Here is a 19,372-nt window from a genome sequence, read left to right as displayed (position 1 = left end):
TGTCTACAACACAAATATAGCCATTTTATCCACAATCCAAAACCACCAGTTAACTTGCACATCTTTTGAGTTTTTATACGCAGTGTTAAAAATGGTAAAACTGGTGAATCTGAAAATAATCCTTTTTTTGGGGGGGGGGCTGTTTTATATAACACCCTACTTGTACTTTTCTGCTGTGAATGGATTAAAATACATGGATTAAAGTATATTTTAAGCCAAAAACTACAATAAACCCACATCTCAGGCATCAGTTAGTGTAGTTATAACCATTCATATCATAACTTTCTGTGAGGGAGCTTTTAGAGGTGGGTGCCTGGGTTCTATCACCCCCACTGTGAACAGTTTTGACTCGGTAAGTTCATCTAGAGCAGCGCATTTCGCATCAAACCTCTATAAATTACTTTCTTTACATTTTGGGGCAGTCGTGGACTGGAGGTTAGGGAACCAGCCCTGTGACCGGAAGGTCGCCGGTTCGATCCCCTTGGCTGACAGTCTGTGATGGAAGCACCTAACCCCCAGTTGCTTATTAGGGCAGTCATGGGCTGGAGGTTAGGGAACTGGCCCTGTGACCAGGTTCAATCCCCAGAGCTGACAGTCCATGACTGAGGTGTCCTTTAGCAAGACACCTAACCCCCAGCTGTTCCCCTGGTGCTGGAAAGGCCTGCCCACCACTCCGGGCAAGTGTGCTCACTGCCCCCTAGTGTGTGTAGTGTTTCCCTGCATGGATGGGTTAAATGCAGAGGTGAAATTTCCCCGTTTGTGGGATAAAAAAAGTGTCACTTAATTTTAACCCTTCAATTCAGAAAATTCGGCGGAGTTCCCCTTTGAACTATTAAACTAGGTGAGCTCACATTTGAACGCGTTTTTATGCCACGTGTCTTCGTTTTCGAGGCGTATCTTCGTTTAGATTTGACACCGCACCCAAAACATCTTTTAAACCCCAGAACTGGAGCTTTTCCCGAGCTGTTTCATTGCCTCGGGCTTTAAGTCGCTTTTCGAGTCTCTGCGCCTTTAAGCGAGGTGAGCTCCTCCTCTCGACCTGCGCGGGCGGGCCGGAGCTTCCGCGGCTGTTTACTGCGTGTGGGTCAGGGAGAGGACACGCCGCGTCTGCTGGACTCCACGTTTTTCCTTCTGGGGTATAAAACAACTCCCAGAACAGCGTTTCGCTCATATTTATGCGGCAGGAGGAATTCGAGCGCTATGCCGGTTTAATAACCGGCTCAGTAAAGTGGACATTGTGAAAATGCGTCTTTGTCCCTCCGCTCGAAAGGACACGAGCGTTTGATCAACATCCCTGTCCTCAGGTCAGCTGGAGGTGAGATGGAGAGGGACACTCAGCCCTGCTTCATGTCTGACCACGAAGGCTTCTGTGGCAGCATCAAGAACTCCACCCGGGACTTCGTGGTCACTGAATTAGACGTCCAGGGGCGACCTGTGACCAGCACAGGTAGACCAGAGGTGGCTGAAGTCAGACAGGGCTCCAGAAAAGCCGGCACTGCTGGCGTGACCACTGTGGTTCAGAATGGGGATGGAGTTTTGAGCCAGGAGGGGTTTGACCTGAGTGCCATACTGGGCTCTTCAGTGCATGAGGCACTGGGAGGGTTTGCCAGCAGAACTGTGGCATGTGTTGAGGAGCAGAAGGAGGACACTGAAATGGCCCTTGGCACCTTCCCTGAGAAGCAGCAGCGAGCCAGTGTGCACAGAGCAGTGAGGCATAACTACCCCTTTCTAATGACGGTCACCCGCCAGACGGGGATCCTGGTCAAGGTGGACCCAGACTTCAGAGAGCTATCGCAGCTGGTCTCTGAGGGGGAGGCGGAGGACTTCTTCAGGTTCATAGATGCTAAAGTTCCTGGCTCTGTCTTCACCTTCTTGCCCGACGACAGCAAGGAACACCGGACGTCCGTCCACCACTTCATCAGCAGGAGGTTTGGGAAGCTGGTGGAGACGAAGAGCTTTGCAGAGCAGGACCAGACTGCCATTGCAGTGAGGCTGAGAGAGAAAGGAAACCAGGGCAAGAAGAGCGGGAAGAGGTCGGCCTCAGACCGTGAAGAACAGGCGGAGATCTACTCAGGTGAGATGGGGGGGTGAGTAGTACGTTCGTAAAAAAACGGTGGTTCTTCAAGGATTCTTTAGTTTGGTTTAGAACCGTTGGTGAAATGGTACTTCAGATCGATGGCAAATGTGCTGTATTTGGTTCTGTAGCAGCAAAAGGGGTTCTTGCATTGCTGCGATGTCAAGCTTCACTCTTAGATAAGATGTGCTTCAAGAGTTCTTTAGCAAAGAAAATGGTTCTATATGGAACTATGAATACCTCACATGACTAAAGGGTTCTTTGCATCATGGAAAAGGTTATTAGGCTTGATGGAAAATGTGCATCAATGTGCTATAGATGGTTCTTTTGAAAAGGGTTCTATACAGCACCCAAAGGGGTTTTACTATTGATACAAGCTTGGCAATAGAAGAACCCTTTTGGGTGCTATATAGAACCATTTTTAAACGGTTCTGTATAGAACCATCTATAGCACATTCTCCATCAGTCTGCAGAAATCTTTAATGATGCGGAGAACCCTTTAATCATGCAAAGGGTTCGTTTAGTGTTTGAGGTTCTTACGTGGAGCTATTTTCTCTACTGAAGAACCACTGAAGTACAAATTACGAGTGTTCTAACAGCAGAAGAACCCATTTTGGTGCTATTTAGAACAATTTTCAAAAAGGTTCTGAATTCTCCCATCAAACTCAGGAACCATTTCACCAGGCAAAGAACTATTTAAGCTTGAAATAGTTTTATATAGAGCCTTTGCGATGGAACCCTGGGAAGATCTGTCTTTTTTAAGAGTGTAGTCTTATCACCTGGTTTAAAAACAATCAAGAAGGGTTTTGGAACCCTTCAGAAGGTTATGACTATTATAGGATCTGGAGTGGAGAACCAACGTAAAGCATCAAGTTTAGAACACAGCCCGATGTGTGTCAGTGTCATACAGTTGTCAGTGAAAGATCTCCATTGCAAAGTCTGAGAAGTTTGTGAGAAATCTGATAAGCTGTAAAAATCAGTGAGAATTGATTATTCATTATAGATTATTCAAGCTTTTTTTCTTTTTCTGTGGTCTTCAGCATATCACAGCTGGCAGAACAAAACCTTATATCTCCAGAATGGTAAAAAAACATTTATTTTTAATGTAAGTCAAAGGAACCAGAAGTCATTTTGGGGCTGTTTCTGTTGGTCATGAAACTTGTAATGTGAAGGACCATGAATATTTTTAAATTACCTCAAAAACTTAAACAACAAAAACGGAGATACGATACGTGGTTTTGTTCTGATTGCAGCGATATACAAATCACATTCAAAGGTTTGAACATTACCGGTCCAAATTGCATGTTATTATTAAATTTAACTAATAAAAATTTGACCCTTTTCCAGCTAATATGTTTAGTGCCCAATTTCTACTTATTTTACTGAGTTTAACACAGAAAAACAGCAAATATAAAGTCCTCCAAAACTTTTGCACAGGCCAAATGTTTATTTATTTATTTATTTATTTATTTTTAAACCCCAAAATACATTAAATTCACAGAATTATCAGTATTAGCACATTAAAATGTGTGCATTCTCTGTAGAGGATAAACATTTGCGTGTAATTGTACCAATGTCTAATCTTTCTTTTTCCAAAAGGTTTCACACTGAAAAAAGAAAACCTTGAGACTCTGGAGGCCATTAGCTACATGGCAGCAGTGCTTGGAGTTCTTCCATCTGATTTCTCCTATGCTGGTATCAAAGACAAAAGGGCCATCACCTACCAGTCCATGGTAGTGAAGAAGATCTCAGCAGAGAGGTAATGGACAGAACATGCCCATATATGACCACGTCAAGACTCATATCGTTCTCCAAACATCATGGTTTCATTTATCCATAAAGCCACTGCACTCTGCAACCCCCCTGATGTAACAGTTAAAGGGTTGAACATCACATGCATCTAGTATACACTCACCAGCCACTTTATTAGGTACACTAGTAAAAGGCTGGACCTCCTTTTGCCTTCAGAACTGTCTTAATTCTTCTTGTCCACACTTTCAACAAGGTGTTGGAAACGTTCCTCAGAGATGTTGGTTGTTTATTTGAGTTCTTGCTGCCTTTCTATCATCTGGAACCAGTCTGCCCATTCTCCTCTGACCTCTCACATCAACAAGGCATTTTCGTCCACACAACTGACCGCTCACTGGATATTTCCTCTTTTTCGGACCGTTCTCTGTAAACCCTAGAGATGGTTGTGTGTGAAAATCCCAGCAGATCAGCAGTTTCTGAAATACTCAGACCAGCCCGTCTGGCACCAACAACCACGCCACGTTCAAAGCCCCTTAAATCCCCTTTCTTCCCCGTTCTGATGCTCGGTCTGCACTTCAGCAAGTCGTCTTGACCACCTCTACACGCCTAAATGCACTGAGTTGCGGCCGTGTGATTGGCTGATTAGCTATTTGTGTTAACAAGCGGCTGAACTGTACCTAATAAAGTGGCCGGTGAGTGTATATTCCTATGTGCAGTTCATGTTTCACTACTTGCCTTTATCAAAACATTCGCAGCCTCTTTCTGCAGGCCTTCTAGTAGCCATTCCACTGGTGGGATGGAAAATTGACTAATCATTTTTAATTCATATGTATGTAACTAAAATGTTTGTTTTCCCAATAACTGTATCAGGTTAACTGGGGACAGACAGCATAACTGCCAAAAGAAACAGCATTAAAACACAATAATAAACGTTTATAAACGTTGCTTTGCTTGGCAGCCTATTAAGAGGAAAAGTTTGCTTCCAGTTTTGGACATTTCCATTGAAATATATAAAAACAGCAGAGGAACCTTCAAAGCAGGATGTTGCAGTTGAAAAGAATGCAGTTTTACTATTTTAATTACAGCCTACATTATAAGCAACACCGTCGAGTTTTAAGTGGGAAAATGTAAACTAATAACATGAGCTTGAGAACAAATTAGACCAATCAGAAGCAACCATGTGCTGTGACATCACAACCATATCTAACCCAACCGTCTGGTAAAGTGTGTCCAGTGTTTAAGCCTCAAGCCAGAAAAGTAGGTATTGTGGTTTTCTTGTCCAAAATAAGATGCCTGGAGCTTAATTTAGAAAGAAAATTGGATTGAAAATTGATATTTAAACTGATATCATCGCAATATTGGTGAAGAAAGTCACAATTAGTTTTCCAAAAATTGCTCTTGCATCATATATTTCTTATAAAGTCTCACCCCTCATTACACAGTTTTTATATAAGCCCTGTTGTTTTAAAATATGAAAAAAAGAAAAAAGCCTGATGAACCTTTTTTGTGTACATTGTGGTGTTCTTACGGCGTTTTGGGATTTGTCCGGTGGTAGGTTGCTGGAGAAGGCCTCAGAGTTTGAGAGGAGAGGAATGCAGCTGTCTAATATCCATCCAGCGTCCGAACCGCTTCGACTCGGGAGGCTACAGGGCAACCACTTTGACCTCGTCATCCGGGACCTGAAGCCTCATGGGAAATGTAGTTCATCAGACCTGGAAGCGCTTGTGAAAGCGGCTGTGGAGAATGTGAAGGTGAATCTAATTCGTTCATTTTGACTTGACGTCATCACTGCTTGTCAGTGTGTACTCTGTCTGAAGTGACTCTGCTGACGTCCGGTAAAACTCCTCACAGGCGCGGGGCTTTGTGAATTTTTACGGACCTCAGAGGTTTGGAAATAGCCAGACTGTTCAAGCTGACCAGGTTGGCCTTGCACTTCTGAAGGAAGACATGGTAAGAGGATGTTTCCGTTTACTTTATTGACGTTCAGAATTCATTCAGAGCTCTGCAGCTGGAGTTCTCACCCCCGTTCTCTCTCAGCTACGCCGGCCGCCGCTCCCGTCCCGTATAAAGTTTAAAATCTTACTTCTCACTTTCAAAGCTTTGCATAACCTGCTCCCCCCAACCTCAGAGAACTGCTGACCTCTTACACTCCCTCTCGCTCTCTCAGGTCTTCTAGCAATAACTTACTTGCTGTCCCAGCACCAGACTTTCCACTTTGAGAGGGAGGTCCTTTAGTGCCACATCCCCCAAACTCTGGAATTCTCCTCCTCGATCCCTCAGGGAGGCTCTTCTCTTTCCTCTTTTAAATCTGACTTAAAGACTTTTCTGTTTAATGCACATTTTTCTTCCTCCTCCTCTGTATAGTTGTGTTTTTTTTGCTATGTGAAGCGACCTTGGGTTTGTGAAAGGCGCTATATAAATGTAATTTATTATTATTATTATTATTATTATTATTATCTTTTTTGTTGATGCACTCGAGGTTCTGAGGTCCTCTTTGTCCAGACTAGTGCTTCTGAGGAGTGATATAGTGAATATATGGGGAAAATGGAGAATGGTAGCTTGTTAACAGTCAGATCTGACTGTTTTCATTTATAGAAATCTGTACCGATTCCCCTGATTTTCAGACTTTGAATTTGTTAAATCTGATATATTTTACTAGGCAAATGTAGCCCATCCCCACACACAGCAGACAGTGCTCAGTTTGCCTGTGCTGTGTTCATTCCACTGATGTTTCTACTTCATAAATTCATTAAGATACAGAGACATTAGACGATGTGAAAGTTGAGAAACTACCTAGAGAAACTTGACCCACCTAGAATTGTACACAGTGGTGGTGATAGGAACCAGATGTCTGGTTCAGAGGAGCTTAATGTTTACTGAAAGTTTCGGATATTGAATAAAATGGCTATATTTGTGTTGCAGGCAGTGTGACCCCTGGTTCCCATCACCACCACTGTAAAGCAATCGGCGTTTCACGTCTAACCACTTTGAATGACTTTGTTTATCTCTCAAAGATTAAATTCTGGTGAAAAATGTAAAAATCGGTGGAATTCCCCTTTAAGTAGGGCTGGGTTTAGACATTTTAAACTTTTATGATACCAATTCCTTTTAATACTGCGTAGTATTGAACATTTCAGTACCTGTGTGATCACTTTTATTAGCATCAATAAGCCAATAATCACGTTTGATCCTTGGTCTAGACTGCTGATTGGCTGTCTAATTGACCTTCCGTGTCTCGGGTCAGAGCTTCTTGGTTAGTCTGTATTCCATTGCACTTAATATGCTTCTTCAGCTTAATGCAGCGCTGCTCAGATCTATTGCTGCCTGGCTCGGTACTGACTTGTGTCATGATGACACAGGGCCTTATAATCGAGTCAGAGTGAGGCAGCTGCAGTTTTCAGGTCCAAGTGCTGCAGTTCTTTTCCAGCTGGCTGCATGAGCAGAGAAACAGCTGGATGACGACAGAGCTTTTATTCTCATTGGCTAGACATGTAGTCCATGTACACACTGAATTGCGTTAAACGCAGCACTTAAAATAAAAATGGTTTAAAGGAACAGTACACCCGCAGACGCCTTATGACCTGGCGGCTCACGTGGCATGCAGCTGGTAAAACTGTCTGGCGTGTTGACTGGCCCCCTTTACTTCTCCCCCCAGGTGAAACTGGCTACTCTCACCAACCGCCAAATTTAGAATAATGCACATTTATTTATGATTTGAAGGGGAATTCCACCCATTTTCAAAATATCTCCATAATTTAATCATTTAGATGTAAACTTACAGTGCTTTGATGTAAAATGTGTGATTTTAGAGAAACTTACTGAGTCAGAATTGTTCACAATGATGGTAAGAAGCAGACGTCTGACGAGTTTAATGCCTCTTAAGGCTGCCTCACAGAAAGGTACTGTATAAAGTGGCTGGTAAAAAGACATACATGCAGGGTATTGTAAGGCAAAGTAGTCCCCAAGATTTATCACTATTTTATCAGTAGATAATCACATAGATTTGTGGTGGTTTTGGATAATAGTAAATAAAATTGTGTGTTTGTGTTGTTTTATCACCACTACTATAAAGAAAGTTTCCCTAAAAAGCAAAGTGCTTTGATGCAGAAGACTTTATTTCAGTGATTGAATTATGAAGGAATTTAGAAAAATCGGTGGAATTCCCCTTTAAGAGGTGAAGAAGAGGGTGCAGGCAGGATGGAGTGGGTGGAGACGGGTGTCAGGGCTGATGTGTGACAGAAGGATAGCAGCAAGAGTGAAAGGGAAGGTTTACAAGACAGCAGTGTGTCCTGCTATGATGTCTGGTTTGGAGACTGTGGCTCTGTCTAAAAGACAGGAGGCTGAGCTGGAGGTGGCGGAGATGAAGATGCTGAGATTTTCGTTGGGAGTGACGAGGATGGACAGGATTAGAAATGAGCAGATCAGAGGGACGGTGAAGGTGGAGCAGTTTGGAGATAAAGCCAGAGAGGCCAGGTTGAGATGGTTTGGACATGTGTTGAGGAGGAATAGTGGAGATATTGGGCAAAGAATGTTGGAGATGGAGCTGCCGGGTAGAAGGAGAAGAGGTAGACCTCAGAGAAGGTTTATGGATGTAGTGAAGGTGGACATGGAGATGGTTGGTGTGAAAGTAGAGGAGGCAATGGATAGGGCAAGATGGAGGCAGATGATCCACTGTGGCGACCCCTAAAGGGAGCAGCCGAAAGAAGAAGTGGAATTCCCCTTTAAACCACTCTTTCAGTTTGTATTTGTGATTCAAAGACAGGAAAACGGGCCTTGGAATAGATGGCGTTATGAGCTATACTGGTGGTTTTGAGCCAGGAGGCACTTTCTCTGACAATCACTAGTGATACTGCGTGCTCAGGACAGCGAGGACGCTGGTATAGATAAAAGTATCATACAGGAATCTGGATCAAAGTTAGGGTAACGGTATTGGTTAGGCCTGGGTAATGGGGCCTAACCTGGACATCGGTAATGATTGAAAAGTAAGCCGATGACTGTGGGCGTAACTGATACCAATAAAGACTATGTTAGGAAGGAGAACTTGCAGAGGACCAAACAGCTTACTAAATAACAGTGAGCCATGTGTACACACATTGTTTTATTGTCTTTTACAGTGAAACGGTGTGTTATTATGTGGTGGATTATTAATCTGATAGATTGTGACATGCATTTTTCCACTGTTTCAGGAAAGTTACAGCTGGGGAAAATTCTAAGCATTCTGTGCACTGATTAAGTGTCGTGACGGTTCAGATGTGCTGTAAGTTATGGCAATAAATTTCTTCATGATTTCCCACAGGCGTCTGTAGCTGAACTGCACAATGACTCTGAGGTAACAAAGGAAAACATGTCGCTTTCATAATTTGTGATGTGGCTTTGCAATGCGTTTATTCAGAGCCTGTGTTGCAGTCTGGGTTTCTCCAGCAGGGGGCATCATTAGATTAAGTGACCCTTATTAGTCCCACAACAGGGAAATTCCACCTCCTCATTTAACCCACCCGTGAAGTGAAACACCACATACACTCTAGTGAGCACACACACACACTAGGGGGCAGTGAGCACACTTGCCCGGAGCGGTGGGCAGCCCAATCCGCAGTTGGGGGTTAGGTGTCTTGCTCAAGGACACCTCAGTCATATGCTGTCGGCTCTGGGGATCGAACCGGCGACCTTCCGGTCACGAGGCTGGTTCCCTAACCTCCAGCCCACGACTGCCCCGTATGCAAGTGATCATGACCTCGTACCATCAGAAGCGTGAGATGGCAAAAAAAGAGAGGCAAAGTAGTTTCTAGAAAAAAAAAATCATTTTTAACTTTAGTATCACATTATTATGTATGTGCTTTTCATTAAAATGCTCATGCTAAAACATAAACAAGGTCTAGGCCACAACCAAGGGTCAGACGATGTTATCAATTACCTTGATTTTTAACATCAAAATATTGCACTCATTGTTTTTGGTATCGACAAAAGTTACACAATACCCAGCCTTAAACTTAAACGTCACACATCAGCAGTGGCAAAACCACTACAGCCATATGGCGTGTCTCTCTCAGGTTACTGCTGTCCGGTTGTTTCTGAGCCCAGAGGAAGGCGAAGACCTCCAGAACAAAGCGAAGCGGCACTTTCTCCGCACAGGCAAGTGGCCCACCATCACAACACACCTGTGTTCCCAAATATGAGATTTATGTCCATTGTTACGAGTTATTCAACTGGATGCAACTCTGACACCAGTCAGATCACACATGTCTAAGTCAAAAGAAGCTTCACGTCCTCTGCAGAGAACACACTTCTGCATATGTTAATACAAAACTACTGTCTATTTGCTGAATTTAACATACAGAGGGGGAGCAAGTATTAGATTTTATAAAATAGTGATTTTGCTTGATCATTTTCCCCCTTCGTGTGTTAAGCTCAGCAGATAAAAAGAAAATTAAACGTTTTCCATTTAAACTTTGTTCAAAGTGGTATTTATTCAGGGGTGCTCACACATTTGCACATAACTGTATACTGTTCCTCAGGCAATGCCAAAGAGAGCCTGCTGCTGATGCCTGCATATAAAGCTAGAGAGAGGCTGATGCTGCGGGCACTGCACCGTTACGGCAGCGGTCAAGAGGGCTGCGGGCGAGCCTGGCTCAGCCTGCCCCACGGCATGAGGGTCTTCTACCTGCATGCTTACTGCAGCCGCCTGTGGAACGAGGCAGCCTCCTACAGGCTGAACACGCTGCCACACTGGCCTGTGCAGGGAGATCTGGTGTGCACCAGGCCCCAGAGAGATGCCTCAGCAACAGAAGAATCTGACGCAGCTCAGGTGAGTCCAGTCAAGATTTTTAGCCGAAGTGAAAACTGTTGTAGCGCCGACTGAAGTGCTGTTTAAAGAGCAAGTAAGGACTGACTAGATAGGCGTGTCAGTAATATGGCATTTCCAGAGGTAAGTAAATAAAGGGTTCCTGGAGCAGTGCCGTTTTTTGAAAAGAGATTTGTGAGTGTGAAGAACCTTGTACAAGTTTAAAGAACCTTCAGATAATATAAGTTCTTTAACAACTTATCCCTTCCTAGAACCTTTACATTATGTGGAGATTCTTTAAGCTTAAAGCACTAAAAAGGTCCGTTACTCATCCACATCACATTTACAATGGCTCTTTGAAAAATCATTGATTTGAACAATTTTAGGGAGCCAAAAGTGGTTCTTCTGTGGCATCCTACAAAGAGCCTGTAAAATGATGCTAGGACTGCAGGTAATGATGATCTCCATCAGTTAACCAGTTCACTATGGCTTTGATCATGGGTGGGGGTTGGTGCAGCCAGTAGTCAGTAGAGGGTTTTTCCTCCTTTTGCACAATGCTCTTTCAAACACCTACACTACTTTCTGAAGTGAGTTTATCAGTGCCTTCTGCATTGCCCTCTAAAATGCCATTTTACTCAGTGTGAAGAAACACACACACACACACACACATTTTCTAAGACGCTCCTCACTCAGGGTCGTGGCGGTGCTGGAGCCTATCCCAGCGGTCATCGGGCGGAAGGCAGGATACACCCTGGACAGGTCGCCAGTCCATCGCAGGGCAGACAGACAGACACAGACAGTCACTCACACAATCACACCTAAGGGCAATGTAGCATGTCCAGTTGGCCTGACCGCATGTCTTTGGACTGTGGGAGGAAACCGGAGAACCCAGAGGAAACCCAAGCAGAGGACCCCGGTCACCTGGCCGGGGAATCGAACCCAGGCCCTCTGTGGAGAAACAACAACCAAAAAAAAATAACAATGCATGAACAAATCTTACATGGTGGTCCAAGTACCGTTATGGAGGTAGTTTGATGTGAAGAACTTCACATTGCTGTTAAAAGTATTTCTCCTCTAATGATTGAAGCAAAGATAAATTCATTCATTTGTGTGGTCGTTAACATCAGGTAGTCAAACCTGATATCAGCGAGTGAACAGAGGCAGCCTGGTTATCAGTCATGTCAGGCATACAGGGCCATAAAGCATGTTTACTACTCATCAAACAGCTCATCGCTACTCATCAAACAGTAGTAAACATACGTGTACAGTTTGCATGTAATAAAAAAAAATCTGTCCACATGAAAACCAAAGAAATTTTAAAATCTCCACCCTGGACGACATTTTCTCATCATCGCAGGGGATGTCTATCAGACTGATCTTGGAGCAGTGTTCTCCAAGTTCCATCAGCATGTCTCCTGTTTGACACAAGGGCGAAAACTTGCTGGACCGTGTCTACATGAACGTCAAAGAGGCTTACAGCACCATCCCCAACCTCCCTTCAGTAAGAGTGGCCGTGTTCCTCCATTGATGCAGCCCATATACCAGCAGCTGCTGAAACGGGTTAGAGCAACGGTGTTTGGCCAGAAGGGCAGTGTCAGTGTTACGGGTCTGCTTTCAGTGTTCTGACTGGGACATGTTCGAAACAACAGCCAGCAGAGGCTCTGGTTCATGTAAATGAGTATCTGTCACTGGATTCACCAAGAAGAGTGTGGATGATGTCACTCAAACAGACCAAATTTGAACACTTCCAAACTAAAAACCATGGCCGAACAACAAACTCCACTGTCTGCTAAAAGCGTGCGATGGAGCCTTCAAATCTGGCAACAGTGAGGAGCTTTAAACTGCCAGATGCAGCCTAAAGGCTGGCATCTGGGATGCAAAGCACAAGTACAGCACAAGTACAGCACACAAATTGCAGCCTACTTCAACACCAACTCAGATCCCTGACGCTTGTGGCAAGGGATCCAAGCAATCGCTGACTATAAGAGCAAAGTCAGTAATTCAGCAACCACAGATGCCTCTCCTGCTGAACTGAACACTTTCTATGCCCACTTTGAGACCACTGCTCAGGCTCAGCTAACCATCGCTGCCCTGCCCCCCTCCACAGAGGAATCGGCGCTCGTACTAACTCAGCTAACCACCACTGCCCTGCCTCCCTCCACAGAGGAGGTGAGGCGAGCGCTCGGCAAGCAGTGGGTTCAGATAGCCTTTCAGGTCGTGTCCTGAAAGCGTGTGACTACCAGCTGGCTGCCAACCTCACGGACATCTTCAGCCTTTTTCTGGATCAGTGTAGCATCCCTGTCTGCTTTAAAGCTGCAACTGTCATTCCAGTCCCTAAGAAGCCCATCATCTCATGCATGAGTGACTACTGCCCCATCTCTCTCACACCCATAGTGATGAAGTGCTTCATATAAAGCTTCTTCCCAGCAGTTTGGACCCCTATCAGTTTACCTACTGCTTGAACAGGTCTGCTAATGATGTGGTCTCTCTTGCAATGCAGCCTCTGTCAACCCTCTGGACAGAACACACACTTGCTGTTTGCTGATTTCAGCTCTGCCTTCAATACAGTCATCCGCTCCACACTGGTCTCCAAACTAAACACTCTTGGAATAGGTCGCGCATTGTGCAGATGGATTCTGGACATCCTCACCTGCAGACCACAGTCTGTTAGGATGGGTGACCACACCTCTCCCTCCCTCATACTCAGCACAGGATGCCGACAAGGCTGTGTCCTTTCACCCGTGTTCTGGACACTGTACAAGTACGACTGCATCACGAAACACGGTTCCAACACGATCATCCAGTTTGCTGACAACCCCGAAATAATCAGCAATATCACCAACGTGTGTGTATGGATGAGCCGGTCTGTATGCGTTACCACATTAGCAGCAAGTACGTGTAATTTAACCATGTTTAGACAAAAATGCAGCTCATCTCCTCAGCTAGTATTTATTTTGCTGAAACGCAGACGAAGTCATGCTGTTTTTAACTCTTGACTACAGTTTTACTGCGGGTTACTCACCATGTTGAGCTTTTATGTTTTTTACACTGGAGGTGTTTCTCTAGAACCTCACGCATGACATTCACAGTGCTGTCTAATGTGAGTTCAGTTTTACACAGTTTAGAAAAAAGCATCTTTTTAGATAATAATAATAATAATAATAATAATAATAAATAATAATAATACATTTTATTTGTAACACACTTTATGAAGATGCAAGGAAGGAATAGAGGTCGTAAAGGTGGATGACTTCAAATATCTTGGGTCAACCATCCAGAGCAATGGACAGTGTAGAAAAGAGGTGAAGAAGAGGGTGCAGGCAGGATGGAGTGGGTGGAGACGGGTGTCAGGACTGATGTGTGACAGAAGGATAGCAGCAAGAGTGAAAGGGAAGGTCTACAAGACAGCAGTGCGTCCTGCTATGATGTTTGGTTTGGAGACTGTGGCTCTGTCTAAAAGACAGGAGGCTGAGCTGGAGGTGGCAGAGATGAAGATGCTGAGATTTTCGTTGGGAGTGACCAGGATGGACAAGATTAGAAATGAGCAGATCAGAGGGACAGTGAAGGTGGAGCAGTTTGGAGATAAAGCCAGAGAGGCCAGGTTGAGATGGTTTGGACATGTGTTGAGGAGGAATAGTGGATATATTGGGCAAAGAATGTTGGAGATGGAGCTGCCGGGCAGAAGGAGAAGAGGTAGACCTCAGAGAAGGTTTATGGATGTAGTGAAGGTGGACATGGAGATGGTTGGTGTGAAAGTAGAGGAGGCAGTGGATAGGGCGAGATGGAGGCAGATGATCCGCTGTGGTGACCCCTAAAGGGAGCAGCCGAAAGAAGAAGATTTGTAACGCACTTACATTTTAAGCAAATCTCAAAGTGCTATACAGTAGAAGCATTTCTATAAAATCAAAGAACTACTATAAAAACATCTTTACACTCCATAGAAAGATCAAGGGTTGTAAGTTCTGCTGAAGAGAGAGGGGAGGGGGGGGGGGGGCGATTTGTGTTTGTAGAACGAAGGGATCGTGATGAAATCAGTGGGGTGAGGAATTCTTTCAGATAGGTGGGGGCGTTGCCCTAAATGCACTGGTGGGTGAGGAGGTGACCTTGTATTCGATCCTGGCAGAGATGGGAAGCCAGTGAAGAGAACAGAGGACGGGTGTGATGTGTCCATATTTACGCGCTCTCGTCAGGATCCTAGCAGCACTGGTCTGAATGTATTGTAGCCTCTGGAGACTCTTGCCAGGAATCCCAGTGAGAAGTGCTTTGCAGGAGTCGAGTCTGGAGGAGATGAAAGCATGAACCAGTTTTTCAGCATCAGATACAGTCAGTGGGGCGAGGTTTGGCGATGTTTCTGAGGTGGTGAAAGGAGATCTTGCAGAGGTGTTTCATACGGGCCTCAAACTTGAGTTGAGCATCAAACCTCACACCAAGATTGGAGACTGATGAGGAGAGTGCAGTGTTGTGGCTGGAGAATGTAATACCGGTTATAGAGGTTGACTGAGTCTGATGTGGGGTGCCAATCATGATGATTGGCAATGATGTTAATGTGACGTTCCATGCATAACCCTGTACTGTCGTCTCTGCCATCCGTGTTTACACTCTTTCAATGGCATTGTGACAACTAATTGATAAGATTTATGCCAACATTATTGATAACATTAGTTGTTTCTGCCCTAAATCATATTCGTGTAAAGGCACATTGTTTTATAATGAATCAAGTCTAATTAAAAGCAGCTACCAAAAAATCACTTGAGTAGGAGTAGTGAAGTTTGTTAAACTATATTATTGTCTTTTTCAGGTTATTTTGATGTAAAATAAAAAAGGTGTGAGTAACATTATAACAGTACAGATCAAAGTAAAAGGTAGATTACTCTCCTCACAGGTAAATATGAGCATTATTAAAGAAAAGTAAATGGTGCTTGTTACTACAGCCTTTGGACGGTTCATAATGCTGTACTTTCAGTCTGAGATACCAGAAGATGTCTTGTTTATTATGTCATTTGTCTTCCTTCAGGTCCATGTTGTCACCCATGCAGAAGAAAAAGACAATGCCTTTTCATTGAAACAGGTCCAGTTACTCTCTTCTCCTCTATTCCTCTTTCATTTTGATGAATATCTTTGTAAAATGATGTGAAGTAGGGCAACTATTTATTTATTTATTTAAATGAGGTAGTTAAGATGTAAATTCATTTAGAGTGGTTTGATGTGAAATGATCCATTATAGAGAAACTCACCGAGTCAGAATTGTTCACAGTGGTGGTGATGGGAACCAGACATCTGAAGAGTTTAATGACTCTGAAAGCTCCTTCACAGAAACTTATTACATGAAGTGGTTGTAAATAAACGGTCTGGTGCTTGATGCTAAATTTCCTTCGGGATCAATAAAGTGTCTGTCTTTCTGTCTGTCTCTTGATCTGTCTGTCTGTCTGTCTGTCTCTTGATCTGTCTGTCTTTCTGTCTGTCTGTCTCTTGATCTATCTATCTGTCTGTCTCTTGATCTGTCTGTCTGTCTGTCTCTTGATCTATCTATCTGTCTGTCTCTTGATCTGTCTGTCTGTCTGTCTCTTGATCTGTCTGTCTGTCTGTCTGTCTGTCTCTTGATCTGTCTGTCTTTCTGTTTGACTGTCTCTTGATCTGTCTGTCTTTCTGTTTGTCTGTCTCTTGATCTGTCTGTCTGTCTGTCTCTTGATCTGTCTGTCTGTCTCTTGATCGATCGATCTATCTATCTATCTATCTATCTATCTATCTATCTATCTATCTATCTATCTATCTATCTATCTATCTGTCTCTTGATCTGTCTGTCTGTCTGTCTGTCTCTTGATCTGTCTGTCTGTCTGTCTGTCTCTTGATCTGTCTGTCTGTCTGTCTCTTGATCTGTCTGTCTGTCTTTCTGTCTGTCTGTCTCTTGATCTATCTGTCTGTGTGTCTGTCTGTCTATCTATCTATCTATCTATCTGTCTCTTGATCTGTCTGTCTCTTGATCTATCTATCTATCTATCTTTCTATCTATTTATCTATCTGTCTGTCTGCCTGTCTGTCTGTCTCTTGATCTGTCTGTCTTTCTGTTTGTCTGTCTCTTGATCTGTCTGTCTGTCTCTTGATCTGTCTGTCTCTTGATCTGTCTGTCTGTCTCTTGATCTGTCTTTCTGTCTGTCTGTCTCTTGATCTGTCTGTCTGTCTCTTGATCTGTCTATCTATCGATCTAGCTGTCTGTCTGTCTGTCTGTCTGTCTGTCTATCTTTCTATCTATTTATCTGTCTGTCTGCCTGTCTGTCTATCTATCTATCTATTTATCTGTCTGTCTGTCTGTCTATCTATCTATCTATCTATCTATCTATCTATCTATCTATCTATCTATCTATCTATCTATCTATCTATCTATCTATCTATCTATCTATCTATCTGTCTGTCTGTCTGTCTGTCTGTCTGTCTGTCTGTCTCTGTCTGTCTGTCTCTTGATTGATCTATTTATCTATTATCAAATTTAAATTGATTTAGTGGTGGTGTGTATATATAATGGCTATATCTGTGTTGTAGATATTGTGACTCCACCACTGTAAAGAAGTCAGTAAGTTTCTCAACAGTTAACCATTTAACATCAAACCACTCTGAACAATTTGAAAAAGTTTCCCCTTTAAAAACATAATTTGCTGCTATCGTTAATTATGCGCCATGTATTCCGTGCCCTGTCTGTGCTTTTCTTGTCTGATTGCTTGTCTCTTTGTATTGTTGTCGATCATCCTTTAGGTGGTCCTCCCCATGCCAGGCAACAGCGTGAAGTATCCAGAGAACGTTCTTGGCAAGTGGTATCAGGACCGGCTGGCGCAGGACAGTCTTAGTTCATGCCGATTCAGAATCACCTCGCTCAAGCTCAACGTTCCTGGATGCTACCGCCCCCTATTGGCACATCCTCATGACGTCACCTATAGCCTCTGTGTTAAAGAGGAGCCGCAGGTCACGGGGCCATCACCCCCTCACTCCACAGCCAGCTTGACACTGTCTTTTGATTTGGATTCGTCCTGCTACGCCACAGTCTGCCTCAGGGAAATCATGAAGTGTGAGCCTTAGGAACTTATAAAACTGTTTTACTTTGTGTTTGTAATCTCAGACTGCAGGCTGACTTCAGACGTCGGGTTTGGGAAACAGGCCACCGTCAAACACACTTGGAAGGACTGAATTCCTTCAGTTTGGTGCAACTTTATTTAATGGCCACTAGATGGGGTGAACGCATAACATGCCATTAGCAGAAATAGACCTGCTTTGAGTGAACAAGAGGACAGATTTCCAGCTTTTATGGTGTTTTCTGAGAGACATTTATGCCAATATAATACACAGTAAAAATTCCTTTGTTTTACTGTACAATATATTTTCATTTTACTTGTCAGAAGCACTTCTACATATGAAACTCTGTGGTCCAACATTATTGTACTGTTACTGACTTAAGTTAACATGGTCATGGCTTACATAGTCACTATAGGAGAGATATCAGATAGTAGTATACTGGATTTTTAGAAAGTGTTGAAATTGCTTTTTTTTATTTTCCCCAAGAGGTACCACAGCTGTATTCTCTCAAAACGCACCTCTTTAAAATTGCACAGCAGTGTTTCAGTAGATGGATGCTTAATTATAAAATGTGAGGCCTGTAGAGCACAAGAATCCAGCGTTCATCACTGCTTATTAACACGGCCTCTGAACAATTTGGCACCTAACCACTCCTGGCACCCAGTGTATAGGATACCGCATGGATGGAGAGACGGCATTGTAGTATCAGAATACCACACGTCGCTTAACTGTTTACCAAGTGCCTAAAATAGCACGGCTTAAAGTGACAGTTCGGTGAATCTAATTTACAGGCTTCCTTTTACCCCAATTGTAATCCATCAGTGAAGACTTGTGTGGTATCTGAAGTTTGCTTCTTATTTAATCTAATCACCACCCCACCAATTAGCACCATGTAAATCTCCTGCTTTAATTATACACTTGACTCAAACCATTAGGTTGAAAGGAATACCACCATTTTTTCAAAGTGTCAATAAGTGATTCTGTTTAATTCAGTGTGTGGCTGAGAGATTAATCACTTGTATATTAGAATTGCAGTTTGTAAGGGAGCAATTTGCCAATCGCAAGACCTGCGGTTAAAGTTATAGCGTATATTCAGAGACATTGTCTTCAGTAGGAGAAATTTAACATGACCGAGGTGGTGAACTGCCTGTAGTCCAGTGAGACCAACTGGAAGCAACCTGACGCTCATGCTGTATTACATGACCGCCACAACTAATCGTCAGTCTGCCACACTATTCCCAGTTTTCAAGCCTCGAGTCAGAGAAAAGTCATGATTTATTGGTTGAGATCACTACTAGAAGAACCAGCACAGACAGCAAAACCAGCATGTTGTCGGAAGAAAACCTCCTATCTGCAAAATTGGAACTTTACAGGAGAAGGAAAAAATTTACTGTAGTTTTAATGCAAGTCAATGGAACCAGACGTCTTTCCAAGTCATTCTGGGAAGTTTCTTTTGCTCCGTTCATCATGAAATTTACACACAATGTAAAGGGCAGCAGGTCCTTTGAAATTATGTCAAAAACTGAAAAATGACCAAAATGGAGATACGAGGTTTTCTTCCGACAGCAGGTATATTGCGTTTTGAATGCTGGAGTTCTGGTCACCAGCAAAGGACGTTATGCTGATCACCATCAAACCCATATGTTGAGTTTTCTTTACAGTGACGATGATGGGAATAAGTCTTGTGCCATACAGTTAATTCCTTTTTC

General features: G+C 43.4%; 1 protein-coding gene across 1 annotated transcript; it reads left to right on the top strand.

Annotated features, from left to right (window-relative positions):
* The first annotated feature begins 1,059 nt into the window (after window positions 1-1,059).
* On the top strand, window positions 1,060-18,257 carry pus7l (pseudouridine synthase 7 like). Its single transcript, XM_017717813.2, has 8 exons — window positions 1,060-2,074; window positions 3,674-3,833; window positions 5,379-5,574; window positions 5,675-5,773; window positions 9,871-9,952; window positions 10,336-10,625; window positions 15,616-15,669; window positions 17,349-18,257. The coding sequence occupies exons 1-8, from the start codon at window positions 1,321-1,323 to the stop codon at window positions 17,667-17,669; spliced, it is 1,956 nt and encodes a 651-aa protein (XP_017573302.1). The 5' UTR covers window positions 1,060-1,320; the 3' UTR covers window positions 17,670-18,257.
* Window positions 18,258-19,372: the final 1,115 nt, after the last annotated feature.

Source organism: Pygocentrus nattereri, chromosome 11, assembly GCF_015220715.1.
Source record: "Pygocentrus nattereri isolate fPygNat1 chromosome 11, fPygNat1.pri, whole genome shotgun sequence".
In the NCBI taxonomy this organism is placed as follows: domain Eukaryota; kingdom Metazoa; phylum Chordata; class Actinopteri; order Characiformes; family Serrasalmidae; genus Pygocentrus; species Pygocentrus nattereri.
Note: the sequence above shows the minus strand (reverse complement) of the source record. Positions and strands in the feature narration are given on the sequence as shown.

What these genes read in the sequence shown, in the direction of transcription:
- pus7l (XM_017717813.2), top strand. Translation starts at nt 1,321, where the DNA reads ATGGAGAGGGACACTCAGCCCTGCTTCATGTCTGACCACGAAGGCTTC. An exon ending in ACAGGCGGAGATCTACTCAG is followed by an intron (nt 2,075 to 3,673) that starts GTGAGATGGGGG and finishes TTTTTCCAAAAG; the next exon opens with GTTTCACACTGAAAAAAGAA. An exon ending in AAGAAGATCTCAGCAGAGAG is followed by an intron (nt 3,834 to 5,378) that starts GTAATGGACAGA and finishes GTCCGGTGGTAG; the next exon opens with GTTGCTGGAGAAGGCCTCAG.